Source organism: Microcaecilia unicolor, chromosome 7 (genome assembly GCF_901765095.1).
Source record: "Microcaecilia unicolor chromosome 7, aMicUni1.1, whole genome shotgun sequence".
Taxonomy (NCBI): Eukaryota; Metazoa; Chordata; class Amphibia; order Gymnophiona; family Siphonopidae; genus Microcaecilia; species Microcaecilia unicolor.
Genome location: NC_044037.1, coordinates 269,229,076 through 269,252,774, shown reverse-complemented (window position 1 = coordinate 269,252,774; position 23,699 = coordinate 269,229,076). Strand labels below are relative to the sequence as shown.

Genomic DNA, 23,699 nt, shown 5'->3' with positions numbered 1-23,699 from the left:
AGTCCTACAAATAGTTGCAGAACGCAGTGTGCATGATGGAACATGTATTGCTGCAGTCCAGAATTCAAATACAAAGAAGAGTCCTGGTACAAACACATATGCGACGGCAGTTGAAGATGTCCAAAATGTGGATGTTTCTGTGAGAAGGACATCCATACCTTTGCTATGCCTCCAACATCCCCTTTATTTATTTGGATTTTGGATCACAAGTAGTAGCAGTGGGATTTGAACCGGCCACCTCTGGATTGCAAGACCAGTGCTGTAACCACTAGGCCACTCCTCCACTCCACTCCCTTGAAATGTGGCCGTCTCTGTGGGGGGGCAGTTCAGGACGTCCAAAATATTTGAAAGAAGGACATCCACGCCTTCGCTATGCCTCTGCTGACACACACATACCTCCCCCCCGGGACCTGCATACTGCTGCAATGGACCTGAGTATGACATTTCAGGCTGGCAAAAAAAGTTTTTAAAGTTGTTTTTTTTTCAGTGTAGGAGGTGGTTAATGACCACTGGGGGAGTCAGGGGAGGTCATCCCTGATTCTCTCCGGTGGTCATCTGGTCAGTTCGGGCACTTGTTTGAGTCTTGGTCGTAAGAAAAAATGGACCAAGTAAAGTCGGCCAAGTGGTCATCATGGACGCCCTTCTTTTTTTCCATTATCGCTCGAGGACGCCCATCTGTTAGGCACACCCCAGTCCCGCTTTCGCTACGCCTCTGACACGCCCCTGGGAACTTTGGTCATCCTTGCGACGGGAAGCAGTTGGGGATGCCCAAATTCGGCTTTCGATTATGCCAATTTGGGTGACCCTGAGAGAAGGACGCCCATCTCCCGATTTGTGTCGAAAGATGGGCGCCCTTCTCTTTCGAAAATAAGCCTGTTACTCTACTATTGACTGCTTTTACAGGATGATGGCTCATAGTGACGCTTACCTAGTTTCACTTGGATTAGTCATTGCCTGCTGAAGCTAACACACTTGTTCACCAGCCCATCCCCCCACCTCCTTCCCACAAAGATTAACAATCACAGCAGATGTACAGAATGGCTTCCATTTCTCTTTGGATATTGGACCCTTTCCACTGCTGAAAGCAGCATCACTTCTGGGTTTTGCAACCAGCTGCAATCCATACCAGCAATACTGCTCTCTTTCTGCCTTCCTCTCACTGTGAAGCAAATAAACTAAAAATAAATTGGGTCATCCCTACCCTACACCCTGACACCATAAGTACCTTTGGCATCCAAGGGGCACCACCCTTAATGAGTAAGAAGGCAATTTGTTTTTCTTTCAGCTCTTTCCTACAGTATTTCTCTTGCAGTCTTGCATCCCTTCTTTCACTCATATTAACTAGGTACACAAACAAATGCCAGCCTTCACTTCAATAAAGGAAACAAATTTGCATTATTCAGTGTGTATATGTAGGCAACCCTGACCCTAAACCAATTGAGGAAACCCCTCCCCCAAGTTGAACTGTTTACAGTACATTTTCTTTGTAGTTTGGCCCTTCACTGGAGTGAATTTGATATCCCTTTCTCTTAATTATACCTCTGTAGCATCCCCAGCCTTGACTGATCCAATCATCCAGCACCTTCAAGCATGAAACTTATGTCTCCTGCACAGTGGTGTGCTGGAGCCGGCTCGCACCGGCTCTGCAGAGCCGGTTGTTAATTTGTGAACAATTTTGCGAGCCGGTTGTTCAGCTCAGCTGTCAGCAGGGACGGGACAAAGTTTGTTTTTTTTTCCCTGGCTGGAGGCCCGCATCGCATGCCCGCACACACCAGCTGTCACCTGATATTGGTGGCAGGCTGGCAGCTCTGCCTCCTTGTGTTGGTTCCAGTTGCGTACTGAGGGCAGGGTGGGGGGGGGGGGGGGCAGACCGCCCAGGTGCAAACCAATAACTTCTGAGGTTCTCTTGCAGTCTTGTTCTCTCTCCGCCTCACCAATGCGCCCTTCCTACTAGCGGCTCCTCCCAGCAGCTCCTGTCGCTGTCTCTCCGCCTCTCCGGTCGAGTCCCGCCCGTCTGCTACGTCACGACGCCTTCCTCCCCCTGCGTGCCAGTGAGTGTGCCATTCGCTTGTATAACGGCTCCTGCAGCAGGTGTTTGGCTCCTCTGGCTCTGTCCGCGACCGCACATAGCGCCTTGCCGCCTTCCCTTCTGCTTCCTGCACTGCTAGTGCACAGTCCTCCACACGATCACACCCTGGCTGGCCACCAGCTATCGTCGTCCAGTCCTCCTCGTCAGCAGAAGAAGGATCACTTAAGTTCCAGCCAGCCAGGTAAAGGCCCCGCGGCGCAATCTAATATTTATTTATTTAAATTGACCAAAAAAAAAAAAAAATGTGAAAAGGAAGGATGGGGGGGGGGGGGGGGGGAGCAAGATAGCTTAATAATAATAACAAAGAACACTACTCTGGATGGGAGAGAGAGGGCAATGGCAAAATGAGCATGAATGGCTAAATTTCAGAGAGGATATCCTGTTTCCTGATGCCTGGGTTCGTCTTAACTGTTGTTGTTGTAATCTACCATGGGAAGCCTGGTGTTATAAAGTTGATGGAATATTGAAATTAAATGGAAGTAGAATTAAACTCTCCTTTCATTGGAGCACACATGGAATCAGATCTTCATCTGTTTTGTAGAAGTTTACCTTTTTACACAAATGGATTATTCTGTTGTGAACATGTTTCAGGGGGAAGTGGTTTTATTAGTCAAAATAAATATTTTGTTTCATGCAGATTTATTTTGTTTATACATAAATGGCCTATATAAGCCCCTAATGCAGCCCATATTGGTTTTCTTATATTTTTTTCTTGTGATAACTTATACTGTGCCAAAACTGAAAACTCTTATCTCTGTCTAGTCGGTAATAAAAGGAGCTCATTGTGAGCAGGGCAGGCTATGCCCGCAGAGAGAGCCTGTTGTTAATACTTTACCAGCTAACTCTCTCCCTGGGACTAGCCAGCTCTGCAATTTGTGTGTGTGTGTGTGTGGGGGGGGGGGGGGGGGGGGTGGGGGCGCAGAGGTGGATGGGGGAGAGAGCCTGTTAAAAATTTACCAGCACACCACTGCTCCTGCATGTCCACACACAGCTACTACAGAAACATACGCTCAGCCCCTTCAACAGTATATCAAGCACTGAAAATAAGTTGTTTGCTGATTCAAAGACCTGCTAAGATTTAAAAAGTTTAACTGAACCGTTTGAGAACTGTTTGTTCACAGTAATGTGACAGATGTGATTCTTCTTTGGAATCGGAGGAAGAGCATTTCCCCAGCCCTTCAGCCTTACTCTTGAGTGTTCAAGATTCAGCTGTATTGTGGAACTGAAGTAGCAGCTGTTCCAGCTGAGCTAGGAACAGATATCTATTCTAACAGTTTGATTTCTCTATTTTTTTTTTTATTTGTTGCATTTGTATCCCACATTTTCCCACCTCTTTGCAGGCTCAATGTGGCTTACAATACGTCATGAGTAGTGGAAATGCATGAGAAAGTATACATTTAGTAATAACAGAAGGATTTTGGGTAACATCATAATGATGATAGAACATGATAGTATATTTCAGCAAACATAATAAGAAATATATAAGAATTATATAAGAAAATATACATTTAGTAATAGCAAAAGGATCTTGGGTAGCGTGATCATGAGAAAACATGTTAATATTTTTCTGTTATCCTGTCACACAGTCCTGGGTCATGCATTAAGAAAACAGCCAAATTCTTCATAGAACCGTAAACATATTTAGTTAAAACTATTGAACATGACAGAAATATTGTTCATTGCTTTACTTATATCCTTATATGCTTTACTTTACTTTCTCAAGTACTATATTATCTGATTTCCAGAAAGTAGGAAAATGCTTAAATTTCATTTCAGTAGTGTACTTTGTTTTCCTCTTGCATAAGTTTTCAAGTTCTTTACAGACAGGCAGGGGTCACTGAGAGTACCATACTGCTTAGATTTCCTTCTAGTATTCTTTCTCCCTGAACATTCAAAAGAGATCTGAAGTCTAAAGTTAGTCTTACTGTGATGTCTGTCTTAAGTTGTGTAACTCTTAAATGGTATTTGTTTTCGATAGAATCGTTAAAGCCCAGTTTGTGGTTTTATTTCAGAGTATTTGTTAAAACTAATTCTGACAAAGATGCAACAGGGGAGAGGATTATTATTATTATTTGTTGCATTTGTATCCCACCTTATCCCACCTCTTTGCAGGCTCAAATATTTGGAGTTATTTTGTTTTTGGCAAATAACTTGTGAGCTACTTTTAAGACTTTTCAGTAGCACTGAAATCTGGTGTGTGTTTGGTGGTAAAAGACAACTCCTCATAAAGGGATAATCCTCCTTTAGTATCTGCAGCCTTTCTGATGTTTACTTTCTAATTCACAGCTTAAACAGTGGATGCCAGCTCCAGATTCTGTTCCTTCTATCTTGTTGTGCTGTGTGCTTGGAGTTGACTTGGTATGTCTTGCTCCATCTCTGGCCCTATTCAAATCCAGGCTAAAAGCCTACCTTTTTGAGGCTGCTTTTACCTTTTAACCCCTTATTCACCTGTTTAATACCCATGTTGTTTTAAATCATTCCCATAATTAAAAAAAAACACAAAAAAACAACTCCTTCTCTTATTTGTATTACATAGATTGTAAGCTCTGTTCAGCAGGCATTTTGTCAAGTGTGTTAGTGTACAGCACTCAGCCAAGGGTGAGAGAACAAAAGAAGAGGAAGCCAAAGCTACTCCAAATAATTAGGTCTTTATTGCTTCCAAAATATTGTGAGCCAATTGTTGAAAGGCTCAACACGGCCATGTTTCGGTTGGCATGCCTTCGTCAGAGAAGCCTTATATAACATTTTTAAAAAACAAACAAACATTTAAGTGTAGTTATCTATAAGATACAATACACTGATGAAATACAAAAATAAAACCAATATGTTAATAAATTGAGACTAAATGCTACTATGGAACATTAGAAATAAAACATTAAAAAAATTAAAAGAATAAAATAGTGCGCAAGAACAGATAAACTAAAAACAATAGAAAACTAAAGATATAAAATATAAACAGATGCTGATAGTACAATTAATGCAGAGCAAATAAAATGTGTGATGTACTAGTATTAAACATATTATTAAACACAGAAACAGTTATGTAACAATGAAGACTTCTACAATGTAATACACATCTATGGCTTCATACACATTTGTGAGGTTTGGAGTTTCTCTTCCTTCTGTTCCTGTTAGTGTACAGCACTGCATTCATAGCCGTATAGGAATTAGTAGTAGTAGTATGGATGTTAAATCATTGGAGATCTATTGTCTAGATCAGTCATTCTCATCCCAGTCCTTGACACACATCCAGTCAGGTTTTCAGGGTGCCCACAATGAATATGCATAAGACAAATGTGTATGCAAAGGAGGAGCTGCATGCAAATTTATTTCATATTCACTGTACGTATCCTGAAAACCTGACTGGCTGGTTGTGTCCTGAGGATTGGGTTGAGAACCCTTGATCTTGATCAGTCAGCTGTAATAATGTATGATTTGTTTTGGCCATCCTGCCCAACTATATGGTCTGTTAAAATTTTAACATTGAACCGACAATTTGATTGGAAAATGTGGGGTACAAATGCAGAAATAAATAATCCACATTTTGGCATGTTGAAAGTGGCTCAGTGGCATCAAAATTTGTTGCCATTGTGGGGACACTGATGTCATTCTACCTCATCATTAGAACTTTAGGTGGAAAGTCAAACCAGGCATCAGAGCTTCCTCGTGCTCATTTGCGGATGTCTTTTATAGAAGACAATGTGCATCCGTGTGTACAATTCTCTTGCATTGTTCCTGTGGCATGAATTGACATTGCAGAGAGTGTGGCCAGCAGATTGTGATTTGTTTTTAAAAATTTGTCAAAATATACTGTGTAGTTCAATTTGTCAGAAAGTGGAATGACATCCAGAAGAGAAATGATCACACTGGTTCCAAGAGGCAGTGCTGTCTATTGAGCAAAACTACCTTTTTTGCCACAATATAACTGGAACTTGAAGCAGTAGCCTTCACTCGAACCAGAGCCTAATATTTGTAGCCAAATCATATTGGTTTTCCTCATATGAATTGTTTTAGGCCTTGATGACCATATGAACAATCATTTTATAATTTGAAAGGTTCTTTGAAAAAATTCCAAATTTAGAAAACTGTGTATTCAAAGGATCCAAAATTGGACAGAATTTGAATGCTTGGTCATTAGCTTGCTCTGGTCAGTGAAACGCAGTAATGACTTCAGTTTCAGGTATCAATTCCTGAACATCAGCTTCTGAACACATACATTCTAGTTTTAGATCATCAGTTTCACTCCAATAGTCTTTCATTTGAGTGAATATTGTAGCCAAGCAGTAACAAAATGCCTCCAAAGGCTCAAATCGTATCGACATTTTTAGTGAGATCAGCATCATTTCTACAGTCTCTAGCATATCGCTCTGTTTCACTTGCAGTAAGGCTGAGCATGTATGCCATGAACATCTGCTCAGTGTCATATGCTCCAAATTTTGCTTGAGCTTCAAAAACAGCTCGTCTACTTTTCCACCTTCTCCAGCTGGATATTATTGTACATTTTTGTTTATTAACTTCAGTGTAATGCTCTCCCAACTGAGCTATTTTGGCTACTGAAGGCGACGAAACAGTGTGACAAAGCAGTGGCCATAGCTAGAAGATTGCTAGGCTGTATAGAGAGAGGTGTGACCAGCAGAAGAAAAGAGGTTTTAATACCCCTGTATAAGACGTTGGTGAGGCCCCATCTGGAGTATTGTGTTCAGTTTTGGAGGCCATATCTTGCGAAGGATGTTAAAAAAATGGAAGCGGTGCAAAGAAAAGCTACGAGAATGTTATGGGATTTGTGTTACAAGACGTATGAGGAGAGACTTGTTGACCTGAACATGTATACCCTGGAGGAAAGGAGAAACAGGGGTGATATGCTACAGACGTTCAAATATTTGAAAGGTATTAATCCGCAAATGAACCTTTTCTGGAGAGGGGAAGGCGGTAGAACTAGAGGACATGAGATTGAAGGGGGGCAGACTCAAGAAAAATGTCAGGAAGTATTTCTTCACGGAGAGAGTGGTGGATGCTTGGAATGCCCTCCCGTGGGAGGTGGTGGAAATAAAAACGGTAATGGAATGGATAAACATAAAGGAATCCTGTTCAGAAGGAATGGATCCTCAGGAGCTTAGCCGAGATTGGGTGGCAGAGCCAGTGGTGGGAGGCGGGGCTGGTGGTTGGGAGGCGGGGATAGTGCTGGGCAGACTTATACGGTCTGTGCTGGGGCTGGTGGTTGGGAGGCGGGGGATAGTGCTGGGCAGACTTATACGATCTGCCCCCTGAAGAGGACAGGTACAAATCAAGGTAGGGTATACACAAAAAGTAGCACATATGAGTTTATCTTGTTGGGCAGACTGGATGGACCGTGCAGGTCTTTTTCTGCCGTCATCTACTATATTACTATGTATGTTACTTTAATTCCTGAAACTTGTTCAGTTCGTTTGTTTGTTACCCACTGCAAACTTTGTGGAGTTTTGTGGGATATAAGACTGTAGTAAATATAATAATACTTTGCTTTAATCTTTCCCAGTTAGTTGCTTCCCTGACACATGGTGGTTGAATTCAGTGACTACATAGATGCTTGCTTGTTCATTGTTATCCACAGAAGGTTCTACAACTACTGATCTTTCTCAGCAGAGTCTAAACAAGCATTGTTAATGATAGAGGGTTCAGCAACTCTCTGACAATTGCACCGACATTTGCCAGAAGGTTTCAATACAGTAGTGTTAACGCCTTGAGGTTTCTAGAACTTTCTGACAACCTTGTTTCCTTTTCCTAGTTCTTTCCAGGACACTAGTTTTTCAAACTAATTCTTTTGCATCACTCTGGCCTTTTCAGTAGCCTCTGGTTCAGTATTGCTGTTAACAGCTTCTGTAGCAGCACCAACACTGTAGAATTTGGTGTGTGGTAGAATACTTCAGTTGTCCCTGTTGCATCGTGTATAACTGCTTCATCCATCAATTACTACATCAACTCGTTCTAGTGGAATTAAAGCCAAATCGTTCTCCTGTCCATTGAAATTTTCATTTGTAATTAGCTCTATGGTTTGTTCCAATGTGTGGAAAAATGCAATGTAGTAAATTTTCTTTATCAATGATAGCATACACTGGACTGTTATAAAATCAGTATGCTAGCCTGTTAAGCAAATTGGATACAGTTTTAAGAAAATGAGAATAGGTAAGCCTATCAATAGCTAATCAATGTGCATGACAAATTATTGGTGATAAGGAAGACCTGTTGAATATATTTAAAAAAAAATGAGTGGGTTTTAATGGTAATTCATCAACATGCAGTGGAAAGGGTAATAATTAGAACTAAGCTACTAATATTCCACAAGAAGTGAAACCACAACAATTGCCATTCACATGAACACACTACAATACGTTTTACAAGTGCCACTTACAGCCAGCGTCCTATAAATAGGACACGTGAAAAATCATGCTGGTTTGCCACTCACTCTATAATTCATGGATGAATGATTACTACTGTAAGAAGCTTATTCAATCCATCAAACATTTTTATTTGAAACATCTTTATTGCCTCCACCAGCAGTTAATATAACCACAATTCGTTCATTCACAACAAGAAGGCAAAATGCACAAACAACAATAGTGGCAGCAACAATTCATTTTTATTCTCCACTCTAAACCCAGAGTCGCTCCACACCCTCTTCCACTGCACCCAGTCCCCATACCCCCCTTGAAACCCCCAAATACTACTTCTTAACAAACATTTTATCCTGGGTACTCTAGAGCTGTACTAGTCCATGGTTTACAGAGAGATCCATAGTATACCAAGTGGACAGGTGTTCAATAAAGTGGAAGGCACCCTCATACATAACATACTGAGGTAGGGGTTCCATACTTTCACATATCGCAGCTTTGCTTTGAGGCCTATACTGGCCTAGTGGTTAGGGTGGTGGACTTTGGTCCTGGGGAACTGAGGAACTGAGTTCAATTCCCGGCACAGGCAGCTCCTTGTGACTCTGGGCAAGTCACTTAACCCTCCATTGCCTGCCGCATTGAGCCTGCCATGAGTGGGAAAGCGCGGGGTACAAATGTAACTAAAAAAAAAAAAAAGAAAATGACATCCGTTCCATTTTTAACAATTCATGCATTTGTACCAAAGTTTGGTGGAATAGGGTGTATCCATTGCAACAGAATGCATCTCTATGGTTTGTGAAGAAAAAGGGTAGAAACACTCTACGTGGGGTTGGAGCCCAAGTTTGATTATGCATGCAACTCAAATGATTCCATATGATCTTCCAAAAGTCACATATCAGTGGGCAATCCCAGACACAATGTTTATATGTAGCATCCGGAGTTCCACATTTTAGAACGGTTTCCATCAGTAGGAAATCCAGTTTCTTTGCTCTGGAGGGGTGAATATAGAGATGGAAAAGAAACTTATAATGTAACTCTCAGAACTGCGCACTTCCTACAGTTTTGTAGCCATTCTGTAAACTTGATAATCTCCTAAGTCCTGGCTCCACTTATCCACCACAAATTGCAATAGGTTAGGCCCAGTAATATTCTTTAACCCTTCAAAATATCTACCCACCAGCCCTTTTGTGACAGCCAAGAGGGGCCAATATTCATCAAAAGCAGAATCTTGAAAATTGAGACTATACGACTGTAATAAAGAGTAAGCATAATGCTGGACTTGTAAATATGAATACTAGTCTTCGTGGCATAATCCAAAAGTATTCTTTATAGTGTTGTCATCTGAAAGAATGACTTCATCATCCTCAACCAGGTGGCATAGCATGCTCAAGCCATTTTTGCCATATTGCTTATAAGTAGGATTAGTCACGCCTGGCTGGAGATCTGCATTTCCTACTGTAGGTAAACATTTTGAACAGTGAAAATTCAAGCTAAACCTCTTTCTCATAAGACCCTACACCCATCTTACTGGTTTAAGCAAAGTATGTTTTTTGAGATAATGGAGGAGGCTACTTACTTTAGCATGAACTAAATAAGATGAGGCCAAGCGACCACCCAAAGAACTGTCCAGTTCCCTATCACAATAGTTAGAAGTCCCAAAGACCAATCTCTAATGTATATTAATTGACATGCCTACTCCATTCGCACAGAGATCTGGTAAACCAAGGCCCCCCCCCCTCCCTCCTCAATAATTGCAAATGACACAAGCTCAATCTTGGTTTCTTCCTTCCCCAAATAAACAGGCTAATTATCTTATTCCACTTTTGAAAATCTGCTGGTTTCAAAATTAGGGGAAGGTGCTACAAGGGATACATTTGTTTGAGTAAAATCATGTTTAGCAGTTGTATCTTATCCCAGTATGATATTGATAGATCATGCTGTTTCAGCAATGGAACCACATTAATGGGATATAATCAGATTGAGGCTGTAAGAAACCTGAAACTTCCTGTCTAGTATTGATAATACAAATCTAATATGTACTTAAGAATAGCATTCCAACTAGATAATAAATTCTCAGTTGTCATATGATTTTGGCTCTCTATAAATTCTAAAATCATTTGGGATCTGCTGAACTTTAGAATATTAAGTCTAGGTCTATGCTTGTGATGTTGATCTAATTAAATGCTTTGTAATTGAACTAAGGCCATACCACAATAGTAGATCCCTCTGTTGTAGCAGACAAAAGTGAATGTAACAAAAATGTATTCACGCCATCTTCTGAATATCTAAAAACATGGTCCCATTTATTGGAAATCTTAGTTCAATATATAGTCTGAACAATCACAAAAAAAGGACAAAAATTGAAACAAAAAATTAGTACCAAAATGAAATCACATAAACATTTTACCAATTTTCAGATGACACAAAACTATTCAAAGTTTTTAACACATGTGAAGTAACTTAAGACCATAAGTGTTGTCAAATTGAGACAGACTGAAGGTTCAAGCCCAGTATCCTGTTTCCAACAGTGGCCAATCCAGGTCGCAAGTACCTGTCAAGATCTCAGAGCAGTAAAACCAGATTTTATGCTGCTTATCCTAGAAATGATCAGTGGATTTCCCAAGTCCATCTTAATAATGGCTTATGGACTTTTGGGAAATTATCCAAACCTTTTTTAAACCCTCCTAATCTAACTGCTTTTACCACATTCTTTGGCAACAAATTCCTGAGTTTAATTACATGTTGAGTGAAGAAATATTTTCTCCAATCTGTTTTAAATTTGCTACTTAGTAGCTTCATTGCATGCCCCCTAGTCCAAGTATTTTTGGAAAGAGTAAACAAGCGATTCACGTCTACCCGTTCCACTCCACTCATTATTTCATAGACCTCTATCATATCTCCCTTCAGTCGTCTCCTCTCCAAGCTGAAGAGCCCACTTTAGCCTTTCCTGATAGGGAGGAGGTTGTCCCATCCCCTTTATTATTTTCATCATTCCACTATATCTTTTTGAGATGCGGTGACCAGAATTCCACACAGTATTTGAGGTGTGGTAGCACCATAGAGTGATACAAAGGCATTATAACATTCTCATTTTTGTTTTCCATTCCTTTCCTAATTATTTCTAATATTCTATTTGCTTTTTTAACACACTGAGCAGAGGGTATCAATGATGACACCTAGATCTTTTTCCTGGCAGTGACTCCTAATGTGGAATCTTGCATCGCGTAGCTTTAGTATGGATTCCTCTTTCCATATGCATCACTTAGCATTTGCTCACATTAACAAAAAAAAAATCATCTGCCATTTGGATGCCTAGTCTCAAAAGGTCATCTTGCAATTTTTCACAATTCTCTTGCGATTTAACAACTTTGAATAACTTTGTGTCATCAGCAAATTTAATTACCTCACTAATTATTCCCATCTCCAGATCATTTATAAATATATTATTAAACCCTGTTTATTAAATACACATAGTACAGTCAACATATTGAAGATAACCCCTCCCCAACCCAATAACAATCCTATAGCAAATAAAGAACACAGACCATAGAAGAAATACACAAGAACAGTCAGAGGCCACAATTCTTAAACCCCAAACCAAAATAAGCATTTATATACACGTTCCCCCCCTCCCCCCCCCCCCCCCCTAGTCGCTGAAGACTAACTATCAGGATCCTGATGGGTGACAGAAAATCCATTAAGAACCTGACTATGCACTGTGGGCGATGTCTTCGCAAGTATGCTCCCCAGATGGATAGAAATCTTTTCTGCCATCATGGATATAAGTGAGACCCAAATGATTCTCATAACATCAGAGTGAAGTCTGTTCCTCCAATACCAAATAGAGGGAGGGTAGTCAAACAACCAATGATTTATAATACATTTCTTCCCCAAAATACAAGATTTACTAACAAATAATTAATCCTCAGGGCTTCTCAAACCCATGGCCCCAATGGAACCCAAAATAACTCCCTCAATGAAGACTCGGGGGCGATAGCCCAAGACAAAGTGCAAGTAGTGGAACTGAACGTCCCAAAGTGCCTTAATTTGACTGCACTGCCAAATGCCGTGAAAAAAAAAAAAGAATTATCCCCACTTGACATTTCTAACAGCAGGGAGTATCTGTGCAACCTGACAAAAAGGCTTGTCTCTGTGAAAAATAAGCCCTGTGAATGGTACAAAAGTGACACTCCTGTGTCTATTAGATTGTAAGCTCTTTGAGCAGGGACTGTCTCTCTTTGTTAAATTGTACAGCACTGCGTAACCCTAGTAGCGTTCTAGAAATGTTAAGTAGTAGTAGTAACTCAGCACTATGAACAAGGCAAGGGACCACCTGAACAGTATCCGATATACAGGAAGCTTGATGAGACCATCTCAGGTCCTATTCCCACAACTCTTCTTTCCGAAAATGCTTCGAAGGCACACACTTAGACAATTCCCCATAGAACCAGGAAACTTTTTTTTTTTTTTAATTATTAAGAGCCTTCAATATTTTGTTGTTTGACAAGGGAATGGATATTTCCCACATTCCAGGTATGGACTTTAAGTGATGCCAATTCCTGAGAAAGATCTGTTTAACTCAAAGCTTCTAGGGTTCTCAAAATTCCCAGGAAGGTGTCCCAGCCTACACCCCCCCCCCCCCCCCCCCAAGCAGTGCATTATTGAAGAAAGTCCCAATGCCTAAGCCCTTGGGTGAGTCTGAAAATTCCCATTATCCATTATAATCCCCAACCAACAGCCCAAACCCCAATTTTCCACCCCTATATATCCCCTCTCCACCCCGCCCTCATCCTAGTACCCCTGTACCTACAAAACACATTTATAAGTGCATCCTCCTACCAGAGTCATAGGTACATAAGTATTGCCATACTGGGAAAGACCAAAGGTCAATCAAGCCCAGCATCCTGTTTCCAACAGTGGCCAGTCCAGGTCACAAATAACCTGGCAAGATCCCAAAAAAGTACAAAACATTTTATACCCCTGAGGACTCGAATTTTGAGATTACAGACCAAGAAACATTGTTAGTTCAGTTTGTATTTGAGAAAGATTTGAATCATGTGTTTAAGTTATATTTCAAGAATTCTGTTAAACTGTTTTATGGGCAAAAAGTCTGGATGTACCCTGATGTTGCGAAGGCAACTCAGGAGAGGAGGAGACAATTCTTGGATTTAAGAAAGAACTTAAAAGCTTTGGGAGCATCGTTCTTGTTAGCTTATCCCTGTGAGTGCAGAGTTAACTTCCAGGGAAATAAGTATGTTTTTTTCTGAACCATCACAGCTAAAAGTTTTTGTGGAAGCTAAGAGGATTCAGCCCCCCACAGTGTAATAACATCAGACCAATTAAGACAGTTTGTGGAATAGAGGTTAGACGATTTATTTAACTAATAGTTATGTTTATAAAACTTCTCATGTTTCTTAACGCCCCCCCCCCCTTCCATAATTGAGGTCTAAGGAAGAATGAAAATTGTCATAATTTAGACAAGGAAGTGTTTTGTAATTGATTCTTGATATTATTTCCTTCTGTGTTTCCTATGCAAGTTTTTGTACTTGTGAAATTGAAAATTAATAAAGAATTTAAATTAAAAAAAAAACATTTTATACCCAAGATATCCCCACAATACAAAACTACTGAGTGTCCCCAACAACATATAAAATAAAACAAAATAAGGCAAGCCAACAACAATAACAGAATAAAAATGTACCTATGGTGAAGCTATATAGTCAAACAGAAATGTCCTTTGGCAGTTAGCAGTGCATTGTCGTTACCTCACCTAAAACCACACTCCAAAGAGCTGGTGGGGTAGACAGCCTTCATAACAAAACATAAAAGGAAAAAAAAACAAAGAAACAAGGCAACAATAATGGATCAAGTTCCACTATCTTATCCAAAGTGTCTGTAACAATAAGAAATGGTTCATGACCAAATATATTCCAAGATAGTAGTATAGGCAGAGAAGCCTAGGATGCCAAAAATAAGGACAATCCATAACCCAAGAGAAATAAATTAGTTCCAACATGGATCGGTGTTAAGCCAGAAGTTCATGGCGCTGCTCCCAAAGTCTGCAAGCCTCTCAGGGTTGTTGTATCATGCCACCCACAACAAATCCAATTCATATCACCAAGCGGCTTAACAGATTATCCAATAAAAACAAAATAAGAGATTTCCCACAAGGTTGAAACCCAGACTGCGAATTCCAGCGCTCAGGTTTGTAGAAGAAGCACATGGGCCATTTCATAGTGTATGAAGTGAAATGTATAAACTGGTGTAATCCATCCTGCAACGGTAAGAAGTATGCAGACCATACTCCCCCTTATCAACCACAAATTAAAGGGCACCATAAACTGTGATAGGGGATGCTCAGGCCAGTAGCTGGAAGCTTCTCAAACTAGTGCACTTGTCCATTATCCTCTATTTTGAGTTTGGCAGGATAAAGAAGACTAAAATGTACCTTTTGACTGAAACAATCCAGAACATAGAGGTGCAAATGCCCTCTTAGCAGCGGAAACCTTACTAGAATAGTCTTGGAAACAGAGAATTCTTTGGTTTTGGTATTCCAATACAGCCCCTCTTCGCAAAGCCTGCAGAATTTCCAACTTATGACAGTAAATCAGAACCTGAAAAATCACCACTCATGGACTGTCCACCGTATCCCGCCGCAATCCCAGGCGGAGTGCTCGTTCCACTTGGAACGGGCCTGCAGATGTCATCAAGGATAGGGCAGCAGGAAGCCATGTATCCACATGGCACCTCAACTCGTGTTCTGGAATAGATTCTGCAATCCAGTTACTCTAAGGTTATTGCTCTTGGTTCGATTCTCCATATCCTCCACTTTTTCCAGCTCGATAATGCGAGTCAGCAGGAGGGGCTTCTCCGATACTACCATACCATCTGGACACTGTCCTCCAGGGTGTACCGCCTGAAGCTCTGTGGACATTGTCGTAAGCCTTTGATCCATGCTGTCCAATTTATCTAAAATCAGCTGTAGCTGCTGGCTGACCTCATTTTCCACCTCACCCTCACCTCTGCAGTTAGTTTGACAGACCAGTGAGAGCTAGGAGAGGGGGACGCAGTGTATCAGTAGTTGCCATGTTTGGATCGGTGGCTCGACTTTTCTCCTTCTCTCGCTTCGCAGGCTTTGATGCTATCCACATGCCCAGCAAAAGTAGTTGCCACGCAGGAGAGGAACGATGCACAGATTCTGCCTGTAATGTGCAGAATTATCAAGGGAACAAGTCACTAGCAAATACAGAAGCATAGGGGACCTTAGGAGCAGCAAGCCACTTCTGCCTCACTGCTCCATGACCCAACCGGAAGTCTTATGTTAAAAAGCAGCGGTCCCAGCACAGACCCTGGGGAACCCCATTATGTACCCTTCTCTTTTGAAAATACTGACCATTTAATCCTCTGTTTTCTGTCTTTTAACCAGTTTTTAATTCACAATAAGACATACCTCCTGACCTATGACTCTCTAAGTTCGTCAGGAATCTTTCATGAGGTACTTTTCCAAATGTCTTTTGAAAATCCAGATACACAAGACCTTAAGAAATTGGAAGACAGGCATCTAAATGGCAGATGAAATTTAATGTGGACAAATGCAAAGTGATGCACATTGGGAATAATAATCCACATCATAGTTACCTAATGCTAGAATGCACCTTAGGAGTCAGCATCCAAGAAATAGAGCTAGGTGTCATTGTAGACAGTACGCTTAAGTCTTCTGCCCAGTGTGCTGTGGCAGCCAAAAAAAGCAAACAGGATACTAGGAATTATTACGAAAGGGATGGAAAAAAAAACAAGAATATTATAAAGCCTCTGTATTGCTCTGTGGTGCCACCTCACCTTGAGTATTGCTTGTAATTCTGGTCGCAGAATTAGAAAAGGTTCAAAGAAGAGTGATCAGAATCATAAAGGGGATGGAACTCCTCTCTTATGAGGAAAGGCTAAAGAGGTTAGAGCTCTTCAACTTGGAAAAGAGGCAGCTGAGGGGAGGATATGGTTGATGGCATAGAACAGGTAGAAATGAATTGGGTTTTTTTTTAACTCTTTCAAAAATTGCAAAGACTAGGGGGACACTCAATGAAATTAAAGGATATTCTCTGAAACTCTGTCAGAGGATCTGGTAATAGCATATCTGGGTTCAAAAAAAGATCTGGACAAGTTCTTGCAGGAAAGTCCATAATCTGCTATTGAGATAGACAGACATAGTGTAATTCTCTGCTTGCCTTGGGATCAGTAGCATGGAATGTTGCTACTATTGGAATTTCTGCCAGGTACTTATGACCTGGGTTGGCTACTGTTGGAATCAGGAATCTAGGCTAGATGGACCATTGGTCTGACTCAGTATGGCTGTTCTTAAATTCTTAAGAATATTTAACTACACCACCTGTGTTGTGTACCAAATCTCTCACAAAATGCATACATTTTCTCACACCACACAGTATTTTAAGATCAAATGTGATTCAGTCAATGAGCTAAATATCTCCATCTGTTGTCAGTGCATTTTACAAACTTTAGTATTTTCCATGAATTTGAATTCCTTCCCATTTGTGTTAGCATGGTGAGAATTTTATTTTAATATAAGGCCAGATGAGCCAAGCATTTTTTTTTTTTTCAAAAGATACAAAATGCTGTTAGGAGAGAGATGATCTCTAGGCCCTGCCTTAACTAATAGCCTTGCAACATTTTGGTCATGCAGTGCAGAATCTTTGGGAAATGTAGTTTTCTTTTATCTTTTCTGTATTTTAGCTTTGTGCTGGAATTTACCCAGTTGTCTTACTGGAGCTTGACAGAAGCCATATTCTTTCATATTTCAAAAGCAACAACTTTTAACTTTTTTTTTTTTTTTTTGCAATATATTTTAGGTTGAAAACTGGTGTCCGCGTCTACCTTGGAGAGCAAAAAATCCTAAAGAAGCAGCAGACCAAAAGACAATGGTGAGAAAAAAATGATCACGGATTCAATTTATGTTGTGAATTAGTTTGTTTAATCTATTTATGAAGTTGAAAGTATACTGATGTTTAGGGATTGTTTTACTAAAATGTGTTAGGCACTAATGTAAACAGCTTAAAATGGCAGTAAGTGCCATTTTAGCATGCCCTAACCCACATGTTAAATTTTTTTTCTTGTGGGGGGCATTCCTGCACTCATCAGCTGGTACAGCTACATTACTATGTGCTGATTAGTACAGGATTACTGTGTGAACCCTTATTGGAAAAAAAAATGGGTGGCAGTTAGTGCTCACACCATAATTTTTATAAATGACCACGCACTAGTGGCAACATTAGCACATGGCCATTAATACAAAAATGGAGAATAGTCTGTTTTACGGCTGCTACAAAAATGGCCTTAGCCTGCGGGAAAGATCTGCAAAAGGGCATGCTATGGCCACTTTTTGTAGCAGCTTAGTAACAGGGCCCCGAAGTTATTGATCTACTTATTGATTGGGTTTGAAGCTGTACGTCATCACATTAATGTTGGAGGTGAATTACAATACCACACTTTTAAAAATAATTAAATGGCAACTCTCCCACATTTACCATGCTATTACTACTACTACTACTATTTAGCATTTCTATAGCGCTACAAGGCGTATGCAGCGCTGCACAAACATAGAAGAAAGACAGTCTCTGCTCAAAGAATTTATAATCTAATAGACAAAACATTAAGTAAGCAAATCAAATCAATTAATGTGTATAGGAAGGAGGAGAGGAGGGTAGGTGGAGGCAAGTGGTTACAAGTCAAAAGCAATGTTAAAGAGGTGGGCTTTCAGTCTAGATTTAAAGGTGGCCAAGGATGGGGCAAGACATAGGGGCTCAGGAAGTTTATTCCAGGCGTAGGGTGCAGCGAGACAGAAGGCGCGAAGTCTGGAGTTGGCAGTAGTGGAGAAGGGAACAGATAAGAAGGATTTATCAATGGAGTGGAGTGCACGGGATGGGGTGTAGGGAAGGACTAGTGTGGAGAGATACTGGGGAGCAGCAGAGTGAGTACATTTATAGGTCTTCACTTATAAGGAAGAAAATATATATCGTCCACAACTTCCAAACCAGAATTTCAAATCTAAAACATATTAATTCTTAATACTTCACCCATTCCTGAGCATCATATAGACAATCTTGGTCTTTTTCCAAAATTGGAGGTATTTTCTCAAGGCATATGCCTAAGAATCATATTCCATAGCAGAATCATATTCCACTCAGCATGAGGACGCTGCAAACAGACTTGTTCTGGAATCCATAGCAGTTTATTTTGAAGACCTAAGTGAGTATTCGAGAATATGTGTGGAGTAGAGTTGTTAATATTAAAACCCATCATAGTGAATCTTCCTACTAATCAGGCACAACAATTTAAACAGTATCCAGCCCTCAACTAATGACCAGTGTGAGGTCTTTAAGAAGGGCATCACTAACTCAAATGACGGTGGACTGCTGTATTTTCGGCCAATGGTAGGTTCTTCTTATGCTTTTTAGCTAGTTGCATTATAAACTATTATGATAATTGCTACTGATATAAGTATAATTAAGCCTCACAGAATCCCATTATTTTCAATAGTACCATACCTGTCTCAGTAGCCTTTAACTGACAGTGGAGGAGTGGCCTAGTGGTTAGGGTGATGGACTCTGGTCCTGGGGAACTGAGTTCAATTCCCACTTCAGGCACAGGCAGCTCCTTGTGACTCTGGGCAAGTCACTTAACCCTCCATTGCCCCATGTAAGCCGCATTAAGCCTGCCATGAGTGGGAAAGCACGGGGTACAAATGTAACAAAAACAAACAAAAGCAGTGCAAACTAGTGCTGAAATTTGATTCTCCCTAGCCAATTCTTCTATAACATCCCTAGACTTCTCTCTCTCACCTTTCTTGACAATGATCTGCCTTAAATATGGTATATTCAGATTTAGTGGGGCATTTTTGATGTCTAAATCCGATTCTTCGAGGACAAGCAGGCCTAACTATTCTTACAAGTGGGTAGCGCATGCTGCGTTGACCAGTCTGGAAGCATAAGAAGAGCTTTGTGGAGCACGAGACACGCTCCACTGCTCATGCGAGGAAGTCTTTCTGCCTGCTGCGTGAATGTGGTCCTCAGTTGCTTTTTTACCGTGGTGAGGAGAGGGTGTACTTGGTCCAAGAGCCTCTTTTGTGCCTCTTTTGTTCAGTGTGTTTTTCTTTGCCTTTTCGGCGGTGCTTCCATTCACGGAACTTTCTTTTCCCTTCCCTTTATTTTCTTAGTTTTATTTCTTCCAAATTTAAAGTTTTCTTATATTTTCGTTGTCACAAGGTTGCTTTCGTGCCTTGGCCTCTGCTGTGTTTACTCCCTATTTTTTTCGGGTGCCTCGCCCCTTTTTCAGGCACCATTGCTTCCTTTAATTTAGCAATGTTTTCCGTCCATGTCCACTAAATATCCCAGTGGCTTCAAGCGCTGTACCTGGTGCAGTTGGATGAACAAACACACATTCTCGGTGTCTCCAGTGTTTAGGGCCCGACCATAGCCCTGCAAACTGCACCCTTTGTCTTCGTATGAAGAAAAGGACCCAACTTTCCAGAGAGGCTCAATGCAAGAAACTTTTTGAAGCCAAGTCTGGTTCCTCAGCATCGACATTGGCATCGAGGTTGGAGGCATCAGCATTGATATCAAGCACCGCACCTGTGTCGGGCGCATCGGTAAGCATGGCTGCTGCTTGACCTGCAGACAGTGGGAGCAGTGGTTCATTGCGTGGGTCTCACCTGTGTCTAGGCCTACTGCTGTTCAGAGCCCCTGGGACTGGCCATTGTCGGACTCAACCCTGAGGCAACGTGCGAATTCGCAGTCTTCCTCATCATCACCGAGCAGCCTCAGTGACAAACTTAGGGCTATGGCCAAGAAGCTTTGTCATCAATCCCCCTCGACGTATAGAGTTCTGGGGTGTCGAGGGATTCGGTACCCGAGAAGCGTCAGTGCCGGGAGGACCGTACCAATGTTCTCTTTTACCAGCAGCCACCAACTGGCTCCAGTATCGACCCCTGACAGACCTTCAGCCTGTCTCTTAACCAGAGCCCCAGCTTTTCCTGATATCAACCCTCAATGAGCGCATCCGGGCCTTGCTTCCTGAGTTGCTTGATGGCCTTATGCAATGGTGTGCATCGGCACCAGGGGTGCTTGCGCCTACCCTGCCTCCTGTTGCAGCCTTGCCTGGCCTTCAGCCTGTGGTGCAGCCTCTGACACCGGCACCACGTGTGGCCCCGGTGTCGACTGGCCCCCAAGCTGGGACCCCCCTCGACGTCGGTAGAGGAAGCCTTCACCAGAGTCGAGATGGAAACCAACTCCTCAACGCCATTCTTGAGGACATGGCTCCTCTGTATCAAGGCAGGCTTGGTCTCAACCCTCCCATTGAGAGGTTTTGTCTCACACCGATGAGGAACGCTCATGGGAGTCAGAGAAAGATCCCAGATAACCCTCTGCCTAAAAGAAGAAAGTCTCACCGGAGAGCTTTTCATTTCCATCTTTTTTTTTTTTTTTTAAAGGAAATGGCTGACTACATGTAAAATGACTTTATCTTGTTGGGCAGACAATGAACCATTCAGGTCTTTATCTGCCATCATTTACTATGTTACTTAGCTTGACTGAACTGACATCCTGTTCCCATACCGGATCGTCGAAACCATTACTGCTCCAGTGCATAAGAGAGCTCTTTTCCAGTGCTGTGATGCATAAACATATTCCAGCTGTCCAAAACCTCGACAAGAGCCACTTGTTTCATGAACCTGCTGCTTCTGGAGGTGAAACAAAGATTCAAAAGATTGTCCAATATGGCCACCAGCTTTTATAACAAACACTCACAGAAATAACTAATCACAGAATGGCTAATTCTTAAAGGTGTAATATTCAGTAAAAGGCTTGCCACTCCACAGCCATATTCAAAGCTATAGGTTCAACAGTATTAAGAGAAAAGATCCAGTGTTGCTTTCGATGTCAGAGTATTTTTTTTTTTAATCTCCACCTCTCCCACCCTTAGTCATCTGTTCAGTCACAGCGCAAATCAACAAATTCATTTTTAGCCTTAATACATTGTTGAACAAGAGAAGCTTCCAATTTTCTTGTAGATACACAGTGGTGGTGCTCAATAATTCTTGTTTTAAAGATCCGGGAGGTTTGTTCCACATATTGTAAACCACAGGGACAGTGAGTAGCATAAGTTACTCCCATAGATTCATAAGTTGTCTCACTCTTTAGCTGAACTCATTTGCTGCTGCTGCTGTTGTTATCATAAAATGAGGTACATTCTTCAGTAATGGAAAAGATAGAGCACTTACCACATTTCCAATGCCCCTCTGCCTCCCCCCCCTCGATACTGATCAACCAGACAGCAGACATATAATCTGTCAGCTAAATTTCTATTTCAGGCATAAGCAATCATATCTGTGAAGCAAGGATAAGCCTGCATGACCCTTTAGTGATGCTTAATACAAGAAGAAATTTTAGAGGACAAAGTAATATACTTTAAAACATATGTCATCCTCTTTTCGTCTTCTACGTTTGACCAAGGTTGCAATAAGTTCCCTGTTATTAAATGCTTTCTTGAATACAGATTTGGGGTATCCCTGTTGTTCAAACTTATATTTTAATTCTTGAGCTGAATCCCTAAATTGTGCAGTAGAATCACAAATCTGTAATCTAAGGAACTGGGAGAAAGGTAGACTGTTCTTCAAATAAGGATGTATGCTGTTGTATTGTAACAATGTGTTTCTATCCATTGATTTAGTGTACTCATTAGTATAAAATCTACCTTTCTCAAATTTGACCTCAACATCCAGAAACATAATACAACTTTGATGATATTGGTAATCAAATTTAATAGTTGCATGACATCTATTTAGCTCTTCCACAAAACTACGCAGTTCATTCTCAGTCCCAGGCCTTGTAAAAAAAACACATCATCAATATATCTCAGCCAACAAGTGGTTGCTTGAAAGGTCTTAAAAGTATAAATATAGTATGCTTATGCTTCCAAACTGGCCATAAATAAATTTGTAGTAGATGGTGCCAATGAGGTACCCATCGCTACTCCACGTAACTGTAAATAAATCTTATCAAACAGGAAATGGTTATTTAGCAAGGCCAAATGTAGTAGTTGAACAAGGAAATCCATTGGAGTCCTACGCGGTCTAGGACATTCATTCAACACCTGTTCCACTACTATATGGGCTTCATGTAGTGGAATGGAGTTGTATAACGACTGAACATCCAATGTTAGAAAAATTTGGTCATTAGTAACTTGGAGAAAAGCTGAAAGATTTAGAAAGTGGGTAGTACCTTTCATGTATGAAGCACAGAAAGGCACATATGGTCTCAAAAAACAATTCACATATTTACAGATTCACTCCAGCAGAGAATGTGAGAGGAGATGATAGAGCGATTGAGAATTCTTAGGAACTTTCGGAAGAATATAACAAATAGTAATCTGAGCACACTTATGATTTAAATAGCTATATTCATTAATTCTTTTTTTTTTCTTTTATTAATTAAAATTTTTTACACATTCATAAAATGCTCAGCTGAGATATCTCACCCGTACATGAAACAGGAGTGCATATTTTTCCCTGTCTGGATGATGGTTGATCAAGAGCCAGTTTCAGGAAAGGACACGATCAGTTCAAGTAGCCATCTAAGTAGTAGAATCACTGGAGTTCATCAGTTGGAATTCATATGATGTCTTGTTAGGCTCTCGCCTGAGTTGTGCTTTTCTCCTGCCAGAAAGGATCAGCTTGAGATCTGTGAAAATTTTCTGAAATTGAATTTTTTAGGTTGTAAGACATGCTTCCTTTGTACTTTCAAAATGGTCTCATCATTTTTTTAAACTTACCAATGACAAATGGTGCTAGCCCTGTGATGCGCGTATAGAGGGGCATGCTAAGTTGTTATTGGGTTATTAGAAGGCACGGGTGGGGGTGGGGAGAGTAGGGATATTTTGATGTGTAAGTAGAAAGATATATAAAAAAAGGGTGTCTGGGTTGGAGTACAGATGTGTTTTGGAACTAAGGTGTAATTATATTTGATTCCTGTGCAGCCTTTTTTAAGCAAAGAGTGTAGAACTGTACAGACCTTTATGATTTAACCTGAGCTAGGATAACCAGAATATTTAACAGCTGAAGTGTGTCAGCTGTTAAAATATTCTGGTCATCCTAGCTCAGGTTAAATCATAAAGGTCTGTCTGTCTGGGAAAAATAGGTACAAGAAATGAGAAGCATGGTTATAATGAAAGAGAGTTTT

At 40.8% G+C, this 23,699-nt stretch overlaps 1 protein-coding gene across 2 annotated transcripts in view; it reads left to right on the top strand.

Moving 5' to 3' along the window:
• The window catches only part of MGAT5 (alpha-1,6-mannosylglycoprotein 6-beta-N-acetylglucosaminyltransferase), a 268,355-nt gene that overhangs the window by 117,631 nt on the left and 127,025 nt on the right, over positions 1–23,699 (top strand). For both annotated transcript variants that reach the window (XM_030209337.1, XM_030209338.1), the window contains exon 6: positions 17,319–17,390. In XM_030209337.1, the coding sequence (XP_030065197.1) occupies positions 17,319–17,390 (72 nt within the window). The remainder of the gene's footprint in view (positions 1–17,318; positions 17,391–23,699) is intronic.